The 26,601-nt window shown below is 39.0% G+C and overlaps 3 protein-coding genes across 5 annotated transcripts in view; 1 reads left to right on the top strand and 2 right to left on the bottom strand.

Annotated features, from left to right (window-relative positions):
• Nucleotides 1–12,235, bottom strand: part of il11ra (interleukin 11 receptor subunit alpha) — a 31,854-nt gene extending 19,619 nt beyond the window's left edge. Inside the window, exon 1 of the mRNA XM_061801336.1 lies at nucleotides 12,092–12,235. The gene's annotated coding sequence lies outside the window, so the exon portion shown is untranslated. The remainder of the gene's footprint in view (nucleotides 1–12,091) is intronic.
• Nucleotides 12,236–16,169: 3,934 nt separating this feature from the next.
• Nucleotides 16,170–19,929, top strand: si:busm1-57f23.1 (uncharacterized protein LOC368621 homolog). 2 transcript variants are annotated; one of them, XM_061802076.1, is made up of 6 exons: nucleotides 16,170–16,189; nucleotides 16,285–16,310; nucleotides 16,398–16,519; nucleotides 17,949–18,100; nucleotides 18,196–18,297; nucleotides 18,949–19,224. In XM_061802076.1, exons 3-6 carry the CDS (start codon nucleotides 16,432–16,434, stop codon nucleotides 19,048–19,050), a joined length of 444 nt encoding a protein of 147 aa, XP_061658060.1. In that variant the 5' UTR covers nucleotides 16,170–16,189; nucleotides 16,285–16,310; nucleotides 16,398–16,431; the 3' UTR covers nucleotides 19,051–19,224. The 2 variants fall into 2 exon arrangements, with proteins under 2 accessions (XP_061658060.1, XP_061658061.1); XM_061802077.1 differs by lacking the exon at nucleotides 16,170–16,189 and having other exon boundaries at nucleotides 16,289–16,519; nucleotides 18,952–19,929.
• A 20-nt stretch (nucleotides 19,930–19,949) lies between these two features.
• Nucleotides 19,950–26,403, bottom strand: rassf6 (Ras association domain family member 6). 2 transcript variants are annotated; one of them, XM_061802074.1, is made up of 11 exons: nucleotides 26,317–26,403; nucleotides 24,125–24,201; nucleotides 23,938–24,016; nucleotides 23,021–23,172; nucleotides 22,695–22,789; nucleotides 22,106–22,302; nucleotides 21,738–21,839; nucleotides 21,506–21,557; nucleotides 21,292–21,410; nucleotides 21,068–21,165; nucleotides 19,950–20,056 (listed from the first exon to the last, which is right to left on the bottom strand). In XM_061802074.1, the coding sequence occupies exons 2-11, from the start codon at nucleotides 24,181–24,183 to the stop codon at nucleotides 19,981–19,983; spliced, it is 1,029 nt and encodes a 342-aa protein (XP_061658058.1). In that variant the 5' UTR covers nucleotides 24,184–24,201; nucleotides 26,317–26,403; the 3' UTR covers nucleotides 19,950–19,980. The 2 variants fall into 2 exon arrangements, with proteins under 2 accessions (XP_061658058.1, XP_061658059.1); XM_061802075.1 differs by lacking the exon at nucleotides 26,317–26,403 and adding an exon at nucleotides 24,359–24,388 and having other exon boundaries at nucleotides 24,125–24,198.
• Between the last annotated feature and the right edge of the window lie 198 nt (nucleotides 26,404–26,601).

The raw sequence follows: 26,601 nt of genomic DNA, 5'->3' as shown, positions 1-26,601 counted from the left end.
TGGCCAAGACATTTTGTTCCAGCTGTCCTGCAAAAGAACCCAAGGACTGCAAACGGTGGCCAAACAGATGTTCCCCTAAAGACATTCCTTGGCATTACAAATTAGTAACTGACAAACCTGTTTAAGCAAATTTGTTGGTGAGTTTTAAGCTCATGCTCCCTAATGTAGCAATAAATTGGATGATCCTGGTTATATAATTCACTTGTGGGTTCTCTGTTGATTTCACACCATATGAGACAATGCGCACAGCTTTTGTTCAAACAAGCGTGCTGGAGCTCCGCTGGCAAACTTTCCTTCTCCTCACGCAAGAATCACAAAAGGTCACCAGAACCTCACTCCTTCTATAAGTCCACTTTTCACAAGACTCTGTATAAACTGATAATTTGCATTTTAGGCTGATGGTTTTAGTGTCATAATTCACAGATCTCATGAATGATCTCATTGATCGGCTCTGCAAGACATTGACGCCCAGTTGCCATCGTGTACAGAATACAGTATTTCAATCCAAAAGTTTGAATATCTTTTTGCATTGTTGCATATCTTTTGATGAAGTACTGTCAATATCTGACCGCCAATAAAGTTTTTTTTTTTCAATATGTCAGGAGTGTGGGACAGACAACACGTAATGCCTGGATTAGACTACAAGACAAATTTGGTCTTTCAGAATTGCATTAAAGTATGTCAGACGACTGCATGAAAATCATGTATTCCAATACCACGGCATCCCATTTTTTACAATCACTGGGCTTTATCACAAATAAATCACTCATTACCATGGCGTCTGCAACAACAGTGCATCGTGCCACCGCATTGTAAGAACAAAAATGGGGGGGGGGGGATATTTGCTGGTCAGTGGTTGTTGAGAGAGGACTTACATTCACGGATTGCTCAAAGTATAGTCACTTACTTTTAATACAAGCAGATTTAATTAGCGTATGTTAGCACCCGTTATGTATCCCTGTCACCCCTGTCATGTTGGAATGTTGGTTTGACCTGACTGATTAGAATACATGACCTGACAAGAGAATACTTTTAAATATACTCAGCACTGAGTATGTAGTACACAGTAAACGGACAAATCTTGTGATCGGTTATTGTTCTTTCAACTGAATAATGTTTTTACTCATCAAAGCATTTCGGACAATTATATGCTTCCAATATTGTGCGACTAGTTTGGGGAAAGCCCTTTTCTGGTCCATGACAGAACATGCTCAAGGCGCAGTCCATTGGCATGGCTGGATGAGTGCCTTGTGTGGAAGAACTTCAAGTACACAATTCCCTGACCTCAACCCCATCAAACAACTTAACTTAACTTTGAACTATGAGAGATTCCGAGCTTGCCCCTCTCTGCCAACATTAGTGCCAACTGACTTTAAAAAAAAAAAATTATGAATAAATACACTATGTAAAAGACGTGTCTGGAGAGATTTGCCCATATACTGGAAAAGGTTTCACTTTGAGACTGCACTGGATCACCAACCACCATCCCATCACATCTGCTCTCTGTTAAATCAACCAGGCTTAAACTATACACCCAGTCCAAAACTTTCCAATCAATTTCTAGCGATGAAACCTATCACCAGATGTGGAATTAAACAATAAGTCAAACACTTAAAGGCAAGGAGCACCCCACCCCCCCGGCGATAAAATGCTAAAACTTTGTTGTTTTGACATTCTGTTAACTGCAAGAGACCAGCCAGTTACTTGGCTTGTTGTCAATCCTGGAAAACAAACAAAAAAAAATTATCAAACGCACGCATGAACTCACACATGCACACACTCAGTTGCTGACAATGATTTCTGTACTTAACTCAGTCAACATCCATAAGGCAGCAGGTTGGCCAAAAAAATGTAAAAATAAAAAATAAAAACTATGCCTAGATCTGGTTTGGCACACTTTGGTGATTGCCTGTGTGCGTGAGAGTGAAGGAGAAAAAGAAGGAAAGACACAGAGAGAGAGAGAGAGAGAGAGAGAGAGAGAGAGAGAGGGAAAGCAAGAGAGTGTAAATGCAGCATCCAAAGTGCATTTGACTGGCGCCACACAACTGCTGGAAGTAATTATAGAGACATAAAGCAGATGGTTGGAGATTGCCATTTTATGCAACATTGGGGAGAAAAAATGCATGCATATACACAAAATACGATGTACAGGTTTAGCTATGATTGATGATTGTGTCATTTAGTAACAATGAGAGCATTTTAAACACTAAATATCCTGGAGACTCACATACCACTCCAAACAGTTTATTGAAAGATTCCAGTTCAACAAATGACATAATTGCAAAGTAACACTCATTGCTTTTTTTTTTTTAAAATGACAGTTTCAGTTGTTCCAAATGATTCTTGTTCAGACTTCGTGTAGATACATATACAGTATGTTGGATTTGTGTCGCACTAGATGCACATTTATAAGCAAGGAAGACAAGTGCTCCAAGCAGTAACAGTTTGCAAACATCGATAACCATGCAATCAGCTATTATTTAGAAAGACCTTTAACACGGTCAGCAAAGAGTTTCTGTCATTTTTATCAGCAGGAAGGAAAAATATTTGGGAGAAGATTCCCCCTTCCACCCATTTCCACCTATCCACCCACGAAAAAACACATCACACATCGACACCGAATTTCTAGTAGTGAGTCATTCTGCTGGGAATTCCATGCCTGCCCCTTACTATTCAGAGTCTTCATACACTGAGGAAAATAAGAGAAAGTAGTGTCGCTGAGAGAAAAAGTGTCACGAAGAGAAACTGATGTTGAGCAAACTAAGTGAGTAAGAAAAACATGGGACTTAAGAGGCAGACCAGACAGGCATAGTTCTATTTACTGTGCGCAACATAAATCAGTGACTGTTCAATGATGCATAAAAGTATGCATTGCTTCAGGTCAGACAAAACACAGTCCAAACCAAATGAATGTGTAATGATTTACAGTAAATACTATGAACAGACGCAACGAAAAAGGCATGAAGAGAGGAGCACGATGTGCATTTTAGATCAAGCTGTTGTTCTGCTAGGAACAAAACACATCAACACAGAAAGCTTTTGTATACAGCTCTGAGCAGTTTGTCTGTTGTTGTTTTTTTTTTTTTTTTTTTCGAGCAGACTGCTGGTAAACAGGAAGTGATGCATGTTTGCTGATATGAGCAGTGACGAAAACCAGATTATACAGTACATAATAAAATTTACAATGTTCTTGTCAATGTAAAGCTGTGGACAGATATGATCCTTGCTTCAGTCACATTCCTTTTAATGGATTCATTTGTATGCGTTGTTTATTTAAAATTATTTAAAAGAATAGTACAGGATAATAGGGTTATAATTTAATTTAGTAATTGCCTAATGGTTATGTCAGGCCAATATTCATACACAGGAGGTCAAGCAGTACACTTCCTCAATATTTAGAGGCAGCCAATAAATCCCCCATGAACAATCACCTGGAAACAGTGGGGAGGGAATACAGAGGGACTAAGCAAGTGAGATGGTCAATGAGTTGGGTATTAGTTTACATTTTGTGCTGGCATAAATCAACTGATAAATTACATGTGTGATTACATTTTGAGATGTAAGTAAAGCTGAATTGATTAGCAAATTCCTGCAATCGTTTGTAATGTTTCTCTAGTAACCCGGTTAAAAGTTCAGGCAATTTTCCGCATATAACAGTTGCTCTAGTGGGATAAAAAATATGAAGAAAATATGTTGGAAACGCGACAAACATGAGGAATCACATGAACCATTCCCACCCAAACACGTACGAAAAACAGCCATTCTGACATTTTTGTTTTGCCATTCAGTGAACCACTGAGCAACTCGGAGAGGCAAACTTGCCTTAAGCACATACCTTTTTTTCCCCTATTGGCTTTTTGGTAAACTGCTAGTCAAGTCTCAGTCTTGACTTTGACTCAACAACATGCTAACAAATGTTAGCATGCCAGAATATATATATATATATATATATATATATATATATATATATATACACACACACACACACACAATGTGAAAAAATTCACAGTTCCTTATTAGACATGCTGTTGAGGATCTGCAACAGAAATAAATTCAAAGTAAAAATACATTTAACATACCGGTAGATGAAAAAAAAAAATCACAAGGCAAACATTCGTATAAACGTGCTGAGCGTGGATGCCATCCAAAGGTTTATCATGACTATGACAGGTAAAAATGTTTTTATAACACATTTTTTTATGGCAGTGTGATCACAATCTGAAAGAAACTACTTGTGAAGTTTCAACTTCATTTCCATTAGTTTCTGTTCTATACCTGCCAAATCTGATATCATCATCATGCTCCATAACATCCCTTTAGCCTCCTTTAAAAACACTGATGTTTCATAAAAACAACAAACACAGCGGGAGTGCGGAGCCAGGAGGCAAAAACGCAGAGAGAGAGAGAGAGAGTGAGAGAGAGAGAGACAAAGAGAGAGAAAGAGTGTGAAAGACAGAGAGAGCCAATAAAATCATGAAAAAGCAATGATAGAGGACAAAGAAAAAAACATGTCAAAGGTTACAGTCAAATTTCACTCAAAAGGTGGAGCTGGTTCATAAGAATCTTCAATAGACATTCCAACAGAATTATGTCAGCACCTACTCGCGCACACACGCAAGCACAAACACGAGCGCAAAAACACGAACAAATAAACTTCAAACCACCAAGCCTGACCTCTCAAATGGCATACAAGGACAACCTAAACCTTTTAGAATGTGTTTTCCACAGTTAGTGCTCCTCCTGCATGAGTTCAATGAACAAAAGTTCATTAAACATTTCAAATTTTGGGCAAACATGCAGGCATGAGGATTGCGGCAAGTATGGTAACCGATCTTTCGATTCCGTTGATTTTTGTCCTGGGAAACGGTGGGAAACGATTTTTCGCTTCCCATTGATAATTCTCATGGGAACCGGTTTTTACATGTACTTCAGAATAAAGCCTTAGCAGGCATGAGCATTTTGTCATTTACGCTTAGCAACCGACGTGTTTGACTAGCGTTTGAGTGACCCGGATATGAATAACTCGACCTTGCGCATGCGTAGCACAGAAGCGGAAACCGGTGCTTTTTGTAAACCACACTGACAAAGCTGGGCGTTTTAATCATTAAAAATAAAGGGGTTCATGTAGGTTCGTTTTATACAGATTGTTGTATTTCGTTGAGAACTTGTTTTACATTCCACACATGGCCGAATTTTATTAAAAGTAAGCCCTGAGATCTGGGCAACGGACTTTCGGTTCCGTGTTTTCTCAGGCTGGGTAACGACACGGTAACGGAACGATCGTTTCCGTGAAATGCTCATGCCTGAACATGCACGTGAAATTCATGGTAATTGAGAAAACACTCGGAGAACGGTTTATGAACAAAAGTTCATATTTATTCAAGAGTGCCAGGTTTCGCTGGGGGCTTCCGGGACAAAACGCATCTGGGGACACTATATACGAGCCTTCATATGGCGGGGATGGACGCCGTATTTGGCAACCGCCATTCATATTTGCATTCAAGAGGGATGTCACAGCAGCCTGCTTTCATTCGATAAACCGTTACAATATAGTGAATTGTCACAGGACGGTACATCTTTGTTTTTCTGATTAATGGATCAGTTGTGCACGGTCATAACTGCAAGGAACTTGACAACTGTGATTTCTCTCTCTATTTTCTTCTGAAGCTTTTATTACTGTGGTCATGCCGGCCAAAATGTTGATGTCAAGGGAGACTCGATACCAATTATTAATTATGTCTCTCTGACAATGGGCACAGATGCGTTTACCATCTTTTGCAGTGATGTTCATTGGAAAAAATCCGAACAAATAAATTTTGGATACAATATGTCATGCTAGCTACAGACTAGATGGCAACTGCAGTAGCCGGTGTTCAAATTCAAAGTGGAAGTCCTGTGTCTGATTGATAAGACCTACCCAGCAGCGGATATCTAGACTGTCCAAACAAGCCAGCAGAGCATTTTAGGAAACATCCTCAAACACTTCACTTCCCTATTATATTTCAAGCATGCATGCCGTGTTTAGCACAACCAAAGTTATTCGCCATGAAATTATAATAATATTGATATACAATCTCTCCATTCCCTAAAATTATTCATTTTGAATACTACATGTCATGTGAATTAGGGCTATGCACAAATCAGTGTGACTTGCATTGGCATTGGAATCAGAATATTTAGATAAGAATATGGAAAAATCCATCCATCCATCCATTTTCCAAGCCTCTTTTCCCACAAGGGTCGGGGGAGTGCCGGAGTCTATCCCAGCTAACTTTGGGCGAAAGGCAGACTACTGTACACCTTGAAGTGGTCGCCAAATCAAAGAGTGAAATACTATTTGCATAATTCTGACAAGATCTGCAATGTTTCCATAGTTGCATTTATGTAAGAAAAAAATTTCCAGCCTTTGTTGATAAACCCCATTTGGAGTTACTGCCCATAGTATGTGCACATGTACACAGATGTAGCTCCACTGAGATATCCACGTGAAGTTCATCTATTTGCCTGACCCCGAGGTGTTCCGGAGATTTTCATGGCAGTGCCACAACCCAAGACGAAAAGGAGCCACTGATAGGTGAATGGCAAGTTAGCGACCACAGCAAAATCAATGGGATTAAATTGATCTAACACAGCAGGACAAAAAGCAGTCAGCTAGGTAGAAAGCAGGCAGCTGGTCCAAGGCACTGAAGATTTATTGCACAGACAGGTGCAAAAAAGCAATAGTCAGCTTGTACAAACCAATGTGTAAAACAGAATACAACAATTCGCATATCCTTGACAATCTAACTGGAAATGTGGCACATTTATCATACATCTGCCTGGTTTTGGTACAAGTGAAAAAGGTTCTGACCAATGTCATCCACCTCTCCGTGTACCGCAATTTATTGTGTATAATGCGCACCAATGTATAACATGCACTCACAAAGTTGACCTCTGTAATTCTGGAAAGCCCTTCTACCTATGTATAATGCATTTTGAAAATCCACAAATTTGTTTCTACACATCGAAACATGGTGAAAATGAAGTATTTTTTCAAAGAATTACTCTGAAGTTAAGAACTTTATTGGAATGCAATAATTTTTCTTGACGTCTTATTTTGACAGTCACAGCCCTGCTTTTGTTTAGTAAATGAGAAAACACACAGTTGTGCTCATATGTTTGACTACCCTGGCAGAATTTGGATAATGGGAACAATTCTTTTCAAGAAACATGAAGGTCTAGGCAAAAAAGATTCAATGTGATTTTAATCAAATTAAACTGTCAAGCATTTCAGAAAATCATTAACATTAAACAAAACATGCCTGCTGATGTCTGTGATAGGCTCCAGCACTTCCATGACCTGTGTGAGGATAAGAGCTCAGAAAATGGATGGATAGATGGATGGATGGATGGATAACCTTGAGTGGCAGCATATAAGAATGAACGTGTAAACACTTGTCATAACCTCTAGATGGTAGCATACATTTATAAATTCTGATTCCCCCCCCCCCATTTTCCCCTATAACTGCATAATGTTAACTAATGACTTTTGACTTGTTTTTTTTTGGGGGGGGTGCACTATACATGAGCAATGACAGTAATGTGGCAATTTATTTCAAGCCCCACACCCCTTTTAAAGGATCAGTGAAAATTTGATACATTTTTCATACCCCAGCTCTATTTTGGTAGAACTGAAAATGGTTCCTGCCAATCTCATCCGCCGCCTGCATAATTCAGCCACTTATTTCTAGACTTTATACCGATTTGATTGCCCACATCGGATCAGCCAATAATTGGCTTTTTTTCCGCAAGCAGACGACAAAACATTACATAGCCTAGCAAGCTAATACTACCCCTCATGGTTATGGTTATGTTGAACAGATGATGGGATTTATTGTAAATATATATTTTTCAAGAATAAAGTACACAAGTATCTACAGTAAATGCCAGGTCATTTAAATCAACTCATTGCTTCATATTTTGATAAGATTGGTGATCAATTAGCGTTTTTTTAACTCAATAATTGGTGATCGGCCCCAAAAATCCTGATCGTATAAAGCCCAATTATTTCCTGAAATCAGTCCCCACACACTGCATCCTATTTGCAGGCGCAACTTTATTGAGTGTTTTCTTGAGGAAGCCTTACCCCATTCATCCATTTTTGTGCTTCCTATTGAAGTGTGACTATTCAATAGACCACAATGTGGCTAAAGAACTTTTCAAGTGTTTGGCCCTTTCATAAAAACGATGAGAAACACAATACAACTCAAGAAAGAACTCATAGCAAAGTATGAAAATGCTTACGTTTCCAAACAATACGCTCTCTTCCCTCCCCCCTCTTTGCTATTTTTCAGGTGCCATCAAGAGTATTCAAAGAAAGTAGGGTGATGTTTAATCTTCATTTATCTATTTCATCAAGTCATTTATGTTTATTTCATGGTGTTCTGTATAGTAAACTACATTAAATTCCAGTAAAATATTTTTACTTATATTTATGGGTGTCTGAAACAGATTAATTTGACTTACATTCAGTTTTTGTAACAATTTGGTTGTTGGAATTGGTAAATCAAGAATAGAGTGGTTCCACACTATATTTTTCACGCAAGTTAAACTTATATAAAAATAAAATGTCACAAGCATTATCACAACAACATCACTATTTTTATTGGTCAGCTAAGCTCAAACGAAGCCACAACTCTAAGCCACAAGACCATACTCCACTTTAGTGGCTTCACTATGTGGCTTGCAGTAGTAGGAACTGTAATTAATATCAGAACCCAAGGTCAGGCGAAAAAGGGACCAACTTTGTAGTAGAAATTAACTTCAAAATTATTATTTTTTTGCAAAGAACTCATGAAAAATGCTGCATCTACTTTCGGTGAGTATGAGTGGGGATAGAGTACTTGAAAAGCAGCAGAGTAGAGAAGAAATGCCCTATTGTAGGCCCCTCAAAGTTGGTTCAATATCAAAAGCTGGCTCTTTCTGCCTCTCTCATACAAACACACGCACACACATACACACACACACACACACATACCACGAAAAATATGGCCTCACAGTCGGAGCTGGCAAGGACTGCTGAAGTTCTTGGAGCAGCTCTTGCTCTAATTTTAAATTGATTACCGGGGGCCCACGTGTGTGACTAGTGAAATATAAGTGCAAAGAACAGAATATGAAAGTTTTGGAGGACTGGCTACATATGATTATGTGTTTAAAAGTGTATGCAGAACCTCTGCCTCTATACGCATTTGCTAGATGTACACAGTATATTGTGCGTGCACGAGTCTGTGAGGAGGTCCATATGGTGCCAGTATGTGTACACATATACAGTACATCTATGTGTGTTTTGGCCACTGCTGCAGAGGAGATTGGCCTGCCAGCAAGGACTGTCTGCAGACTATCAAGGGAAGCTGAAGAGAAACTAAAACCAGAACATCTGAAATGCAAGTCAGTGTCAAGGAAAGCTAACGCGGAGAAACATAACTTGACGAGGCCAAAAAATATTGTTTCATGCCTCAATAGAAAATCTTGGCTCACTGAGGAAAAAAAAACACATTATTGCTCTGTAGGAATGAATATCGAAAAGGTGGCAATTTGCATTTTAGGTTCATTGAAGATTTACATTTTTTCTTAGCTGAGAATGTGAGTGTGAATGGTCGTTTGTCTATGTTTGTCTACACTGTATGTGCCCTGCGATTGGGTGGCGATCAGTCGAAGTTGTATTTCGCTTGTCTCCCAAAGTAAGCCTCGGATAGGACCCCATTGAGGAAAAGTGGAATACCTCCAATTATCTCCCCTGAAAACAAATTGCAGAACTTCTGCATATTTTATGAGACTTCCTATGTATTAAATCCAAAGTTGTTGGGTTTTTTTTTCTATTGAGTGTTAGTGTTTTTTCTGTGATGGCCCCAAAGAAAGGTATAAATGATGTGGTCGGGGAGAATAAAAGTGATAAAGACCGTACAACAAGAAATAGAGGTGATGTTGGGAAAATGGAATACAGGTTTTGCAGTGGCCAATATGGCTAAGTTGATGAGAATAAAATTAAAAAATGAAAAGGAATGGAATGTTTGTTGACACTTAAAAGTGGCGTATGTTTAGCACTTATGTGAAACTGTTTATCTCGCAAGCAGAAGCAGTAATCTCCCAATACTGATCCATCACCGTGAGAAGCCATTTCATTGTTTGACAGCGGTGAACTTAGAATGTTTCAAAAGTGAAGTGAACTGCCCTCACAGTATATTAATTTCCCTCTTCACTTTCCTGGTTATTAAAGTGAAGATTAACACCACGTTTTATTGTTTGTTCATTATGTTGTTTTCTTTATATTATCAGTTAATTTTTTCTTCTTCCTGCACTCCCTTTCAGGCATAAATGGAAACTTTTTTCTTCTTCTTCTACCTATTGCATGTTGTAGTTATTTTGTCGGAAAATATGGCATATGAAGTTCTGTAATTACAAATTTCCTTATGGTCTTTGTGAGTTGCCTTTGCCTCCCTGAAATCCATTCACTTATTGTAAAAGGAAATAAAAACATTTCAATTGTACTTAAAGCAAATAAGATTGTGATAGTTTGACCCTGGATTGGGTTAATGCAATTTTCATTATTTCTTCTGGATGGAAATAGTCTTAATATGAACAGATCAGAGGTCAACCACTGTGTTGGAGATTCCACGTAACAGTTATATCATTTATGAAAAAAAGATGTTTTCCTTAATTCATAATGCCTTTTCCCTTACGATAGATAAATATCAAGATAAAGACACACTTGATCCTAACAAATATGTGCGGATTTTTGCTTAAGACAGTGGAAACACAGTCTGCGTAAGGAAGAGATTTTCTGGTTATATAAGGGTATTATTAAATACCGTTTAGTCCCAAAATTGGACAATGACAGATTACAATTGAGAAACCTTTCCGTATCAGACCAGAAATGTGGACAACAAAAAGAGCAGCGTCACTGTAGCATGACCCACCTTATGTAACAAGGTGCATTAATCCGAACCACATTAAGAGTTCTTATCGACTTTAAGTGTTTGGCTTGCAGTGTAAACTTACCACGCACTTGCCGGTCATTGGTCAACTGACAGCACACAACACCTGGTAACGCTGTACTCTCCCCTCCAAAAACTGATAAGGCATCTTCCAACTCCCAAGAGGTAGCCATGCCAATTTAAAACACCCAAATGAAGAGAGAAAACTGTTTTGATGATGTTGTTGTCATAAGGACAGAACCTAAATACAGCACTCCTTTTGACCTCTTAAGGAACTTAAAGATCAGATTTGAAGTGGAAGAAGAGCGACATCTCCTTTCATGAAAGTATCCTTGCACAACATGTCGACTTTCTAATTGGAGTGACACTCACGAGGTGGGCACAAATTGTTGCTTATTTTAACCAAAATACCTTTACTCTACAACTACCCAGATGCCCCCAGTCTCGGTCTCTCTCCTGGGTCTGTTTGCATTCCTGCCGGGCTCTATTTAAAGCCTTGATCACTTCGGTGGCTGCAGGAATGCACATCTGTAGTGCCGAGACCACTGTCTCCAACTCTAGTTTCTGTCCAATGGTAATCACTTCATGAGAACAGGTAAACTGTTGTGTATCATTTAGGGTGTGCGGATTTTACACAAAAAGCCAGACAACACTTACCCAACACTTAATATCCTGCCAAACAAAAATGTAACTGCGTGAATATAGTACATGTACATACAAACAGAGCTGGTTAAAAAGACAAGCACAAAAAAAATAACAGAACTATAAATCTTTATAATCTCATGAACAGTGATAATAAACAAGTGCTTGGTTTCATTATCTGGACAACCAATCAGACCATATTCAATAAGTGGACTAAAACGCAAAATGATTATCATGTCCTGCATGTCATGGTTTGTCGAGATGTGCCCACACACAAACACATGCTATTAGCAAGACACATACCCAGGGCGACAAACATTGGAGTAATTTCCTTCCTGTCCCGAACAGTGAGCCGGGATAAACTTTTTCTGCCAATCGCACGCGCAAACCACCCCGCCGCTAAATTCCCTCCTCCTCCTCCTCCTCCTCCGGCTCGATATGAACGGTTCAAAATATAGAGGGGGGGGGGAACTCACCTTGGAAAATCTCCCCCGAGTCAAGCGGACAATATTATGTTGTCGCCTTCCATGTTTGGCACTTCGAGTCGGTGGTCTTCGGCTTCCCGAGGAGACGAGAGGTGAGCTAGCGGCCCGAGACAGCAGCCGAGTCGGACAGGGAGGCGGGAGGACGGCGAGGAGGCCAGGCTCGAGAGCTGCAATCTCATTGGATAAATCACCTGTCGATCGCGTTGGAGTGGGCGGGGTGTGACTGTAAAGAGATTATGTCGAGTCTGGGGAAAACAACACTGAGTACTGAGCACAGGTCTGAAGAGAGTACAGAACAACATACGGGATGGTATTTATTTTTGTTCCAAATGTCTGGTATCGGGGCTTTGTGAGTGTTTACTTTAAAAGCTGCAAACACAATGCAAATGTGGAAAATTGGATCAACATAAGAGAGAACGCGAGGGTGTTGTTGTTCATACTCCCTGCCACTAATTGAATACACATGTACAATCCATATACAAACATGTTTACTGCATAATCCAAATGTCTTTATAATCATAGTCATCCAAAAAAAAAAAGTTGATCAACAATCGAGTTGTTGGCAAAATTGCATTGCATCATTTAAAATAGCTTTCCATCTGTTGCTTGAGTCAAGGTCTATATGAAGACCAGAGCTTGTTTCACTTACCGTTACAGGACGCTGATCTATTTCTATATTTATCTGTTCCATAATGTGAGAACACAGTCACATTAAAACCATTAGTGGGTCAAGCAAATCACTCTCACAATTACGTAAATTCATGTCAATAGTATAATTTCTCCAAAACAACTACCTTTTTATCCATCATACGTAATAGAAAAACATGCCTTTCGATCTAATGCAATCAGCAAAACAACTCAAATTGTGACCTTTTAAATTACACAAATAAAAGCTGTGTTTTGTGTGTGCGTGTGTTTGTGCTCATTAGATTCCCAAAATCTAACCTTTGCATCAAATGGTAATAGTGAGTGAGTTTTCTCATTGTCAGTCTGTGCGTGAACGTGTTTATTAACCCAAACTGTTCCATTCCACTGCATTTGAAGAAAAGAGTTGTTGTTGTATGGGGGGGGACTTTCAAGTTTTAGCTAATACTGTAGTTTAATTTTGGATGAGTCACAGTCTTGCTCATTAAAACTAATTAGGACAGTGAACAAGACACGTCAAAGACAAATGATCAGTAGTTAGCTCATACTTTGTGGTATTTGTCCATTTAAAAAGGGATGTAATCATACAGTAGTTACAAGAACATTTTTTGTAGAACAGTATTTCACTTTTTTTTAACTTGGTACCTTCATATATTTACAAAGCAATGCTAGTGAGATGGGTTTGTGAATCCAAGTCACATCAGTCTGAGCAACTACATTTCAATTTTGTAACTGTTCTTTCCCTTTCCACTCCATTGAAAGAAAAGGATTGTTGCTGGATGTAAGTGGAGCTTTTAAACGTGCTCTAATACGCAAGTTTAATTTTGGATGAGTCACAGTATGTCTTATAAGAAGCAATTTTGTAGAGTTTCCTGAAAAAGACCATTAAAATCCAAATTAATCGCATTTAAATTTAAAAGAGTACACAATAAAATACAGTATTCCAAGAAATGTAGTCTTTATATATAAACAGTGACTTATATCTCTCCTCAACTGATGTTTTATTTTTATTGTATTGTTTGATTTATTTTAACTATTTTTGTACCGTGACCTCGAGTGGCTTGAAAATGCAGCAATAAATATAACTATTTATTTATTCATCTATTTAGCCATCCATCCATTTTCTTTGCCACTTATCCTCACAAGGATCAAGGGGTGCTGGAGCCTATCCAAGCTGTCATCGGGCAAGGGGCGGAGTACACCCTGAACTGGTTGCCAGCCAATCGCAGGGTACATAAAGACAAACAAGAAGTCGCACTCACAATCACACCTAGGGGCAATTTAGAGTATCCAATTAATATGAGAGGAAAGCGCAGTGCCAGGAGAAACCCCACACACGCACAGGAAGAACACGCAAACTCCACACAGGGAGAACCCGGGATTTAATCCCTGGTCCTCAGAACTGTGAGGCCAGAGCTCTGCAGCTGCTCCAACGTGCCGCACTTATTTATTCATTTAAAATTTGGGGATTTCTTCACCATTTTTGCATCATTTAAAAGCCAGGTATGTAGTGTACTATTTTTTGCACGTGTAATATGCATGTAATCAGTAAATCAGTCACTTATATGACTACTACAACTACCACTACTAGTGTTTATGATGATATTGATGGTGATGCTGCTGCTGCTGCTGCTGATGATGATGATGATACAATGGACTTGTTTTCCTTTATTTGTTCCTCATTTACCAAAAGAACATGCATGGGTTTAAGTTACCTTCGGTTTAAAAGGAGTCTGGAAGCATGCATTTCAACAATGGCTAACGGTTTTTGAAGGCATGTTGCGACCCCTGGAGGGATTTGCCATTCATTACACAAACGTTTGGAAAAATACTGGCCGGTCATATTAGTTCCACATGCACATTGTAAAAAGTAGAACTAGTACCAGGTTTTGCAAGGATCCGATAAGTATTAATATAACTAGTGTACAGAACTAATTTCAGTCATCATTTCATGAAGAAACAAGCAAATCTCAGTTTTTCGTTCTAAAGGCAGGTTCCTAACACTATACATCTGATTTTATCAGTTCCATTCATGTCTCTGATAACCCTTGTGCATTTAATCCCATAATTGAATACTCGAGACCATCTTTTGATCACAAATAGTCTTAGTGGGCAGCACGGTGGATCAATTGGTAAAGCCTTGGTCTCACTGTTCTAAGGTCCCCGGGTTCAGTCCTGGACCAGCCTGTGTGGAGTTTGCATGTCTCCCCGTGCCTGTGTGGGTTTCCTCCGGGTACTGCGGTTTCCTTCCACATTAATTGAACATTCTAAATTGCCCCTAGGTGTGATTGTGACTGTTTGTCTCGATATGCCCGGGGATTGGCTGGCAACCAGTTCAGGGTGTACCCCGCCTTCTGCCTGTTGACAGCTGGGATAGGCTCCAGCACTCCCTGCAACCCTTGTGAGGATAAGCAGTAAAGAAAATGGATGGATGGATAGTCTTAGTGCATGCTGTGACAGCACATGGTATATAAACTTAATGAGAAAGAAAGTAAAACTTGGGGAGTCACCCATCCTCATAAACATTCATCCATTAAAAGGGTTTATCAAAAGTACTTAGACGCAGATCTTAATGAGTCAATGAAGAGTTATGATAAATCAATAAATCTCGACAAAATCAACAATCTTTTACCTTTCCAATACAATATAGACAATTTTAGAAATTCAACATGAAACCGGTAACCTTTCCTGTAACGATGCACACTCACGGCCGTTTCTGAGGAGGAATCTGAGGGAAGCGCTGGCAAGTGACACGCCTCTGTCCTAACGGGCCAACCGATGTGCACTCTTGAGGTGACCAGGCAAGCGGGTTCTTCTTGTTTCTTTGTTTTTCAAATTCAGTGAGCTGGGGTGCTTCTTTCGACAGAGACGCGATGGGGCAGGGGCGGGATAGGAATTGGGCTACATTGAAATTAAATTTTTACACTTTAAATACATTTCCCGCAACACCAAACAGTGGAAGGTACCTGAGATCCGTGGCCTCAACCTTTCCTCCAAACAACCAACCCAAGTCCTTTCATATCTCATCAATTGCAACCTTGACTTCAGTTCCTGGATAAATGGACAACAAATTTTACAGACAGACTCAACATCTTGGAGAAAGTCTTCCGATACTGAAAGAAACAAACTTCATATTGTCTTCCATTTTTATTTGTAATTGTCAGGCTGACGATGCTCATTGTTGCTGAACCCAGAGAATTATTAACATCTTATTCTCTCTCACACGCACGCGGACATTAAAGGCACTGACGAGCATTTGACTCCCATGTGTGTGGCGCCATTTCCAGTCAGTGGGCGGGTGGGTCGTCACTGACTTGTGAAAGATGCCAGAGATGAAGTTCTGCATAGTCAGACCATTCACAAACAACACACTCCTCTCCCTCACCCTGCCTCACTGTTGCTCCAGCCCTCGGACGGTGAAGTCACACTTTCACGTCCCAAAAGGCAAGTTGATTTTAACACTACACACTTTGCACTGGTATTACTTTGCTTTGTATTTAGGAGGTACAGTATTACTCTTTTTTTTTCTCCTTCTCTAGGTGGGACAACATAAAGTCTTCTTGTAGTGAGTTTGTCATCTGAACAGATTAGCCCAAAAACGGGAATCAGTCTCGCCTGCTCAACAACAACCTTTTTGTGGATATTTCACCAGCGTCTTTCATCTTGGTGGTAGACGACAAGCGAGGATGAATCTCCCTCTGTTAGTTCTGGCTTGTCTATCAGTTGTTCAGATGTGTATGGGGGACCAGCTTGAGGAAGAGGTCATTGTACCAAGTAAGTGAATTGCATGGAACGGACAAAAAGCAAAAGTGCGAATGTAATGAAATTAGAATGAGATTTGAGGTAAAGTAAAATGATTAACCTGGGATGTATTAAGATTCATATAATCCTCGCAGGTAAAAGAAATGGCTGTTGTAAGATTACTGTAGCACGACCCATGAAAATAGCTACATATTAAACATATCTCTAAAAGTTATTCAGCACTGTTGGTTGTTTTTCTCCAATAAGTAAATAGGAACACACCTTGGTCTATAAAACTATGCAACAACAACAGTAACATTGGTATATTTGTCACTCTTTTCCATCAATAAATAAACCAAACTATCATAAACAAATTTACTTGTCAAGTTTTTTCACAGTAGAAATACATCATTTTTGATTGAATAATTTTCAATAATGGGAACCACAATGGGAACCATCAATTACAGTTACTGTTTGAAATGTGTTTACGTATGTTCCTGTTAGCAAATAGATCACATTGTATCGTTTTTGTACCTACATATTGTATATATATTCAATATGTGCCTTGCATGAACAGTACTGTGTATACTAAACTTGGTCTATGCCTGTGTTAGTGTGACACATTGGCAAAATGCAGTCTGGTTCTGTATAATGAGTCAGAGGCTTTGGCATTGTCAGAGAGAAAATCGTCATCGCTGAACTGTTATTTCTTTTGGCCGAGCAGAGTTTGAGTAGGGAGTCACTTAACAAGAAAAATAATCTGACCTATTCGGCAACAAACGTGATGACAGAAAAAACAAACAACAACAAAAAAACTGCCAGTACATTGGAGAGACCACATGGCATGGCTTAATAATATGTAGTGACTACTTTATATACTTCTTATTAGTTTGGTACACATTAGCTGTCAGTTAATTTTTTATTTAGCACATTCTCTCAATTGTATCTGCCATAAGCGAGCTACTAATTTAACTCTATTGAAGTACTTGTGCCAAGTATTTTTATTTACAAGGTATTTCCATCTGCATGTCATTGTCTGTATTTTTCATCCCTCATTTTTTTCACAACAGCTCCAGTCATGGAACACTTGACACAGCATGGGTGGAAAAAGCTACCACTGTGGCACTCCTATTTTTCCATCTTAATCTAGAAAGTCAGAATTAGACAAATGGTGACACAATGGAAGCAGGGATGGTGGTTTGAATGCAATTTCCAAGCTATGACTTTAGTGTAATAACATTATATTTTGTTAGAAAACGCAGTGAAGTGAGTGTAATACCACAAGTTAGGATCACTTTCTGTGGAAAACATAAGCTTGGGATCCACAGACAGTTGGCAGGGCATTTTGAGTGTTTGGTAGTTTAAACCAACTTCACTCTTTTAGCGCTTTTACAGTATCTGGCAACATCTTGCACATAATCTGCCGAGTTTCTCTCATCTGTTTTTTTAAATTACCTTGAAGGAAAAGTACCCCTTGTGGGTGGCTGGTTCGAGAGAAGTCCAGAGTCAGAGGAGGTTCAGGCGGCGGCTCAGCACGCTGTGGACACATTCAATACAAACTCAAAGGCCAAGAAGTTGTTCAAACTGGTGTCCATCACATCTGCACAGAGTCAGGTTGGATTGAATTTGGAAACCTTATACGGCACACATTTTCTCCACTTTGCAAATAGGCAACATGAAAACTGTGTGTTCCAAATACTATTTTTTAGGTGACCAACACCATCGACTACAGGATCAATGCAGTACTGAGGAAAACAACGTGTTTAAAGGGTGAAAATCATGATTTGGACACCTGCAGTTTTGAGAAAAAGGTAAATATTATATTTCAGTTATGTTGTAACATTTCATTCATACAGTAACACTACTACTATTGCTATCACTACTACTACTAATAGATACAACACAAAATTCAGTGGCAAAACATCTTGAGAACAAGAAGCTTCACTTCAATTTTATATTACTAAAACCTCTGTGGCTTTGTGTATATTCTTTGCGGTACCTCTCGATCTCCATCAGCTTGAAGCTGTTTGTGAATCTGTCCAGAGATGTTCAATCAATGTAGTCTCGGCCAGTCCAACCGTCTGAAGCCATTTGAATAGTATCTTAATGCACCGTACGCTCACAAAGACAGTGGTTGACCACATTTTTATCGTGGTTATATTCTCCAGGGGTAGAGAACTGAATTGCATCATAGTTGTTTAGAACATCTTAATTTTCTGTATAGCAGGGCACAAAACAATGTTCGAATTACAATCGCAACAAAATGTGTCTATAAAGTAAGGATTCAAAAAAAAAATAATTTAAATGTACATGAGTGTTCTTGGTCTTTCCAAAAATATCCTGAACAACGTACAACACATAAGAAAAGGAAAGTTGAAAGTCATGAGGAAAGAAAACAACATTAATAGATGACTGAGCATTTGCACAGATAATCCAGTTTTTATTGTTTTCCTCCTTCTCAGCAGCTCAAGTGTCACTTTGAGGTGACGTTCAACCCCCGCAGCAATAAACTTGTGCTGCAGATGCGGAAGTGCAAGAGGCCCGTGCCCACCGTTCAAGCGTAAATGTTTTGCATTTTTCTTGGATTTTGGTGTAATGACTGAAAGTGTTGCATGCACAAATGAGCAACCTATGACGACACAACAGACCAATAAAGTGTGTGCTCTATGAGTCTTGAGAAGTGTGAGATTAGTTATGTCTCAGTTTTTAATTTAATTTTTTCTGCAAAAATCTCGCATCATGTTTTACATACAACAATAATTTTTGTCCACACCTCTTTGGAAACAAAAACAAAAAAAGCCTTTTGAGCTTGAGCTCATACTGGGAGTCTGTTTTGATGATTTTAGCATGACTTCAAATGAAATGAATAAATTATGACACTTTGACCCTTTTCAATTATATTCAGAGCAAAAACATGTGGAAATATTGCTGCCTTTACAAAAATTGTTGTGGTATCTCATTTTTCTATAAAACATACCATCCAGCCATCTATTTTCTGTATTATTTTTCCTTACTAGGGTAAGGGGGTGTGCTGTCTTTTATGCATGGTAATTATGCTTTATTCAATTGAATGTTAATGTAATCGTGTACAATGACTCCATCCTTTTGGGGTCCAAGACTTTGCTCTACTTCATGCAACACATCAAAGTTACAATAAGTGCAAGGAGAAAGAAATACAAACAATTCTAGATCTTCTACATCTAAGAAATGGACTGACTCATCGGTGGCAAAAAAAAACAAAATAATCACATAATCTCTGTTCCATTGAGGAGATCTTGGGTTGATGTAACTGCTAGGTGCAGAGAAAATGTATTCTCATTTTGTCAAGAAAGAAAGAAATGTGTTAAAATGGCACATCGGTGGAAGTTGTCCAGTAAGCCCATATGACATCTTTGCTGCAAGACACAAGGTGACAGTGCTCTCTCTCGCTCCACAAATAGTCATAATCACTTTTTTTGTTGTTGTTGCTTTTTTCCCCAATTCCATCTGATTTGTCAGACACTGGTCTCAATGTGAGGCGAAATCTTGCTGCTCAACATACGTGACAGGACTCTATGATGTTTCTGGTACCTAAAGGATATAGAAGCACATTTACACACAAACCTTATTAACCATGGGCCAACTCACTGTGCTTTACATGACTAAAAGACATAAAAAAACAGCCAATAGACATTAAAATACAATTTTAAACAGTATACAGCACAGTACAAGAAAGATAAATTAAAAGTGCAAATTCTCTTAAAAGCAAGTTTTTAGCCTGGATTTGAAAACACCACTTGTAATTGACATCACTTCTATTGGCAACTATTTCTATTTGTGTGCAGCATAATAGCTAAATGCTGCTTCACCATATTTACTTTGGACTCTGTGTTCCACTATGTGACCTGAGTCCGTAGATCTCCAAGCCTGATTGGGTTTTCCCATGAGCATTTATTTCATGTATTCAAGTGCTTTGCTGTCAAGGAGCAGGACTTTAAAATCTTTTTTAAAGCTCACTTAGAGCTACTGTAGAGGCTTTAGAATAGGAGTAATATGTTCTGAACTCTTTGTTCTGGTCAGAACCGCAGCTGCAGTTGTGTAATGCTCTTTTTGTGGAGTCCAGTCTGAAGACCATTACAATAGTCAAGTCTACTTGAGATAAAAGGCATGGATGAGCTTCTGCCTGTCTGCCAGCACATGCAAGCCTTCACAAAAGCCACTTACACACAACTTACAAACAGATTTTCACACACTAAAACACTTTTGTTACTTACATGCACTTGTGATGTATAATGGAAAGCCCAGGTGTCAAAAGTGAAACTCAATTTAAGCACAGCTGTCTCACGATGAACCCAGAACCTCAAAACTGATTACACTTAATGATGTGATGAAATCAATATGAAGCAGTTCAGCAAGCTTCATGATGGGTAGAGAAAATCAGGGAGGCAGAGCCGAGGACATGTTTATTTGAATGTAATTGAAAATAATGTGACTTTTGCTCCACACAGATGGCAATTAGTTGCCTGTACAATGCATGAATGATTGTTGTCAAAATACAATTGAAGAGAATGGAAGTAAACAAACAAAAAAATGCATACTAACTTGCTTACAACCATTTGTATCTCCCTGTTTTCCTCTTCTCTCAAATTCAGTAGAACCTTCTCCAAGATTGGAAGCTCCAAATTAAGATATTGGGCCACCTAGCAGATTATATTGAGAGATTCAAATGAAATTCATCAAAAAATGTATTCCCCAAGGAATGCATCATTGCACAATGGTAACGTTAAGCCTATGAATTGAAATCATTAGTGTTATGATCCACTCACATCATTGCTGACTTCCTCTTCATCCATGTCCATCAAGAATATCTTCATGGTGTCTTCAGACGGCCCCTGCAGGATACGTTCCCACAGCGGCTGGTCTCTGTTGTTCATCTTCTTCTTTTCTACATATAACAACATAAGGGTGCACAAGTCCTTCTAGTGTATGATGATGATTTGCACTTTACGACTTTAAGACATGCCAGAAAACAAACCTTACCACCGCTCTGGTGAACACAGTATAATGCAAACTCCTGGGGGTCATTCTCTATCTGTGATGTTAACAGGCAAGCACAATATGTATTTTTAACACGTCTGTCATCTGATGGCATGAAATCACTGTTTTTGTACTAAGCCGTATAAAAAAAGTGCAATCTAGTGACACAAAAAGAAGAAGTTTTACTGATTGTTACTGTAACTGTGGATGAATATCGACTTTACTGCTCAATCACCTTGAATTTGTTTAGCAGCTGTACAATGACTTGGTTTGTGGTCATGCTGCTGGTAATGCGAACTTTGGTTGCAGTGCCAAAGCAGGGAGTGAAGATAGATGTCTAGGAAACCAGTGAGACATTAATCAGCAATCTTTCCCCCCCGTTTACTCAGAACAAGACACACATTTATTAGTAGAGTGTAGATAAATCACAAACAACTGGAGGATGCTTTGTGGGATACTTTGTAGTACAGTACAACAATTCTAGTTATTTTTTGTAAAGGCAAAATTTAAGACACAGTTCTAGTATGGGTATGCCATTACTGTCACTAATATTGTGCCAAGTAAGTGAACATACAAAACCTACATACAACAATTATACAGTACCTTGTAGTTGTAGAAGTGTCCATTGATAGAAAAGCGATGCTGACGCTCTCTCTCTCTTTGTGCCGCTGACTTTCCACGCCGACTCCTCCTCTTGACCAGTGATGCATCACTCATACAGCGGAATAGGTTGGACTCGGACTCCGGCTCGTAGCTTTTCTGCCTCAAAGGTCGCAGCGTTGTGGTCTCATAAACAGGCCCTTTGAATATGATCATAAAATGGATAAATTTAGAAAAATATATATATTTACATTGAAGCCTTCATTGAAGGTTAATCTATTCAGACATGCAAAATTTAATATAGTGTACATGGGGAAAAAATGTACATAGTGTAAACTTAAAAAAAATGCTAAGACAATATTCATCACAAAGAACCCTCTGTACAGATAGAAATATTTAACAATAATAAAGTACTTTTGAAATATGTATGAAAATGTATTTATTAGAATTCTTTTGTTACATCATGAATTTTCTGGAAGCCAGTGATTGCTAGCCTACTCCCTCTTAAACATGCACCAAAAGCAAGTTAGAATATAGTCCTGTAAATCAAAGTTTACAGTTTCTGAAAAAAAAATGTCAAAAATGAGTAAACCTGCTGGAGGATTTTTGACCACCGTTTCGTGTGCTGTGCCAGCCATCTCATCTATCTGATGCAGGTCGTTGTACTCCCCCCATCGTGACATGCCCCTGCAAAAACCACGTTTGAGAATGTTTTTGAACTAGCTAAACAAAGTAGTACAGTTAAGAACTGCCACGCTGTGGTGGGAAAAGTTGCTTTTAACAAGATCAGGAACAACAACAACAAGTAGCTGTTTAAAAAAGTTCAAAGCACTGCAAGATTACAAAAAGTAACAACAGGGTTTTTGCTATTTGGTCGACTGTCGCTCTAAAAACAACAGTATGCAAAATGAATTCAACCTCCTGTTTCCAAGTGGGCTGATTGGGTCAGATGATATCAGGGGAGTAAAAGGAATCGTCTGTTTCTCATCCTGTATCTTTAGCCGAATGGGTCTTCGGACTCCCCAGCAGATATTGAGGAAGCCTTCCACGACCACTTCCCCATCATAACCCTGATATAGGATCAAATAAACAAATAACACCGTCAGGACGTACAGGTACTTTAATGTCAACTGTCAAATTACCGCATGATTAAAATGGCTGTAGCATTTAATACAGGTTCAAAAATGCACAGTCAGATTTAAAAAACAACAAAACAGCCATCTATTTGTTGTACCACTTGGCCTCATTTGGGTCACAGATGAGTTGGAACCTATCCCTGTATTGTTTGGGGTGAAAAGAATAGATGGCACCCAATAACAGCAAACCATTAGACAATCATTCACCCTTGCATTAACACCAATAGGGAAAATAAACCCCTTAATTAACCTAGATATATAATCCATCCATCCATTTTCTTTGCTGCTTATGCTCACGAGGGTCGCGGGGAGTGCTGGAGCCTATCCCAGGTGTCAAAGGGCAGGAGGCAGGGTACACCCTGAACTGGTTGCCAGCCAATCGCAAGGCACATGGAGACAAACAGCCACACTCACAATCACACCTAGGGGCAATTTAGAGTGTCCAATTAATTTTGCATGTTTTGGGGATGTGGGAGGAAACCAGAGCACCCGGAGAAAACCCACGCTGGCACAGGGCGAACAAGCAAACTCCACACAGGCAGATTGGAACTGTGAGGCCAACGCTTTACCAGCTCAGCCACTGTTCCGCCAAGATATATAATATATAAAATAATTAATTGTAATAATATTAGCTTGAGCAGGTATACCTAGGAATGTCGTTTGAGTATAGTACTGTACGTATAACATGATGATTGATACCTGGAAGTAACTAAGATGGAGTTGAGTCTGGTCCTTCAGGAAGCAGTTGTAGGTGTTTATCAACGAGAGAAACTCTGCTCTAAAATCAATAGCAATAGACAATAAATCGCAACATCAATATAAATTGGATAGCATTTAATATTCAACCAAACAGGGTGGTGATAAATACTGTGGATTCTTAACCCACCTGGACAGAGTCCTCCCATCTCCTGCCTGGATTAGTGGGTGAAGACCTGCTTCATTCATCTCTGATTGGATCAACTGCTGCACAGAAACACAAAAGCAATCAGATGTGCTGTGCGAGCACACAAAAACACAGCAGAAGAAGCAAACATTAAAAAAAATGCCGTGGAGATGTGCAGGAGCACATGCTCCTAAAAATAGATTCAGAAGAATTCTCGATTATCACACATTTGCTTACGTTTAGTGCCCCACCAACCTTGATCTTTCTTCCATTTCTTTCTCTGACTTTCTTCTTTTTGTCTCTCAACTATCGCTTCCCAATCACTCTCTCTCTCCGTCTGTACTTTTTGTGTTATATTTATCTCCCCTCTCTCTCTCTGCCCCAGCATTCACTCTCTTGCGCTCTTCAAGAGTTAATAACAGTACAGTACTCCACCCAGTTACCAGTGATGACAGTGTGCACTGTTTATCCTTCAGCCAGAAACATTCAATCCTGTTGGTATACTGTATTCACCAGTGCTCTATATTTGCATTCACTCCTTTCTTTTTTCTTTCTCCCTTCCCTCAGTTTCCACGAGTGACACAACAGTAGAACTTATCCATTTGCTTCTCCGCAGCGCTGTCTCAGCTTGTTTGCTGCTAAGAAACATCCCAGGTATTTAGTAGTTGTCACCAGTAAACCACAACAGACTGACTTCTTCACAATGTGCATTTTACACAGGAAAGAGCAACATTTAAAGGCCCATTGTTTGTTAATAATAAATTAAAGTTAAAAAAAAAAAAACTTTTGGAAAAATTTCTAAAAACAGCAATCATTAACCTCAATCTCTAGCTTTACTTTTGGAGGAAACAAGGTTAGTAAGGCTGAACTCTTCTTTTTTGTAGGTTTGGGTTTTTGCATCAGAGAGGATGGAAGACAAGGGTGGAAATTTTGCACTATTCTTGGCTTTCAACATTTTTGGAACAGCGTGTGGAAAGTGGCCATATATGCCACAAACGCTTGCGACTGAGGTTTCGTTTAATTTATTTGAAGTGAATATAGTTGTAAATGAGTTCATGTTCAGTGGACTTGTTTTCTCTTTTCCATGTGTCGTTAATAAATGTAATAAGTAATGTAATAGTACAATACTGCATACAGGACTGGACTTGAGTTGAGTTCCTTCTTGTGACAGCAGAGGGAGTAAAAGTATAAATTCAAAATGAGAAATGCTCAGACCCTGACAAAACCGGTTAGGTTTTCGGTGCAATATATCTTTAACCATGATATTGAAACACGAATACTGTATGTTAATGTGTTAGTTGTATTATATATAAAATTGGACCCCTCCCCCCATAACAAGCTTGAGCTGATGTGAGTGTGAACTTGGTCTTTTGTCAAGTCTCGACATGTATTTTAGATTCTTGGCCCTCTAGCAAATAAATCACACCCAGGGTGTTACCACTTTCATTTCGTCTGTGCGTGTCTGTGTGTGTCACAGGTATGTTAAAAACATGAGTCACACACGTGTTCTTTTACGGAAAGCAGTGTTTGCATGTGCCATAATGCAGTAAAACGAGGACAAGTGTACAGGATATCAATAATGTTTTCAAAACTCAGTAAATTAACATAACTAATACAACCAACAAAATAATTTTGGGACTGGCCATCAAAGCTACATGAACAGATCCTGTGGATTACAAGAGCTTACTCATTAAAATAAACATCTGTCTATTTTGTGGGTCGCTTATCCTCACAAGGGTTGTGGGAGTGCTCAGCCTATCCCAGCTATTTTCAGGCTGGAGGCGGGGTTTAAGATAAACAGTTTATTGTTAAATTATAATGCAGGAGGATCATGTACACGGTAGGACAGAAGACAAGTTGCAATGAACACACCCAGTCTTTTTTTATTCCCTTCCTAAATTTCACCCTCCTCTCATCTTTCTATTTGGGGCTAGTAATAACAATTATTTACCAATTTTATCAAAGAAATTTTTAAATATACTGTACGTTTTTTGATTCAGTGACCAAATCTCAGCTATAATTATCGGTGTGGGCATTACCTGTTCTATCTGTTCTGGTTGATTCGAAAGTGAAACAAATCTGTGTATGAATGAAAATCATGTTTATAGTATTATTTTTTTTACTCATTTCTGCAGTTCAACACGCTTTGTATTAAGGCTCAAAACAGCATATGATATAAAGATATACAGTCTTACCTGGCTACCAATTCAATCTCCCAATGGTTGAATATGACTTTATTCATGTTTGACGTCTTCAACTGTGTGTGTGTGTGAGTGTCTTTGTTGATTGGTCCAGAGTGCAGCACATGTGGTATTCCAGGATCTCGGATATCAAAACGTAACAGCTGGTTAATTATTGGAGGAGGAGGAAGGGAACAAAGGTAGGTCTTGACTGACATCAAATCCAACTTGCCTTTTGTCCTCAAGTGTGTGTGTGTGTGTCACCCATTGTCAAGTACATCGCCAAAAACTTTCACAAGA

Source organism: Syngnathoides biaculeatus, chromosome 17 (genome assembly GCF_019802595.1).
Source record: "Syngnathoides biaculeatus isolate LvHL_M chromosome 17, ASM1980259v1, whole genome shotgun sequence".
Taxonomy (NCBI): domain Eukaryota; kingdom Metazoa; phylum Chordata; class Actinopteri; order Syngnathiformes; family Syngnathidae; genus Syngnathoides; species Syngnathoides biaculeatus.
This window is presented reverse-complemented; position numbering and strand designations above follow the sequence as displayed.

Coding starts and splice junctions, on each gene's coding strand:
- si:busm1-57f23.1 (XM_061802076.1), top strand. CDS start 16,432: ATGAATCTCCCTCTGTTAGTTCTGGCTTGTCTATCAGTTGTTCAGATG. Junction 18,101..18,195: donor TCACATCTGCACAGAGTCAG/GTTGGATTGAAT, acceptor ACTATTTTTTAG/GTGACCAACACCATCGACTA. Junction 18,298..18,948: donor CCTGCAGTTTTGAGAAAAAG/GTAAATATTATA, acceptor CCTCCTTCTCAG/CAGCTCAAGTGTCACTTTGA.
- rassf6 (XM_061802074.1), bottom strand. CDS start 24,183: ATGAATGAAGCAGGTCTTCACCCACTAATCCAGGCAGGAGATGGGAGG. Junction 24,017..24,124: donor GATGGGAGGACTCTGTCCAG/GTGGGTTAAGAA, acceptor TATTGATTTTAG/AGCAGAGTTTCTCTCGTTGA. Junction 22,303..22,694: donor GGTCAAAAATCCTCCAGCAG/GTTTACTCATTT, acceptor TCATATTCAAAG/GGCCTGTTTATGAGACCACA.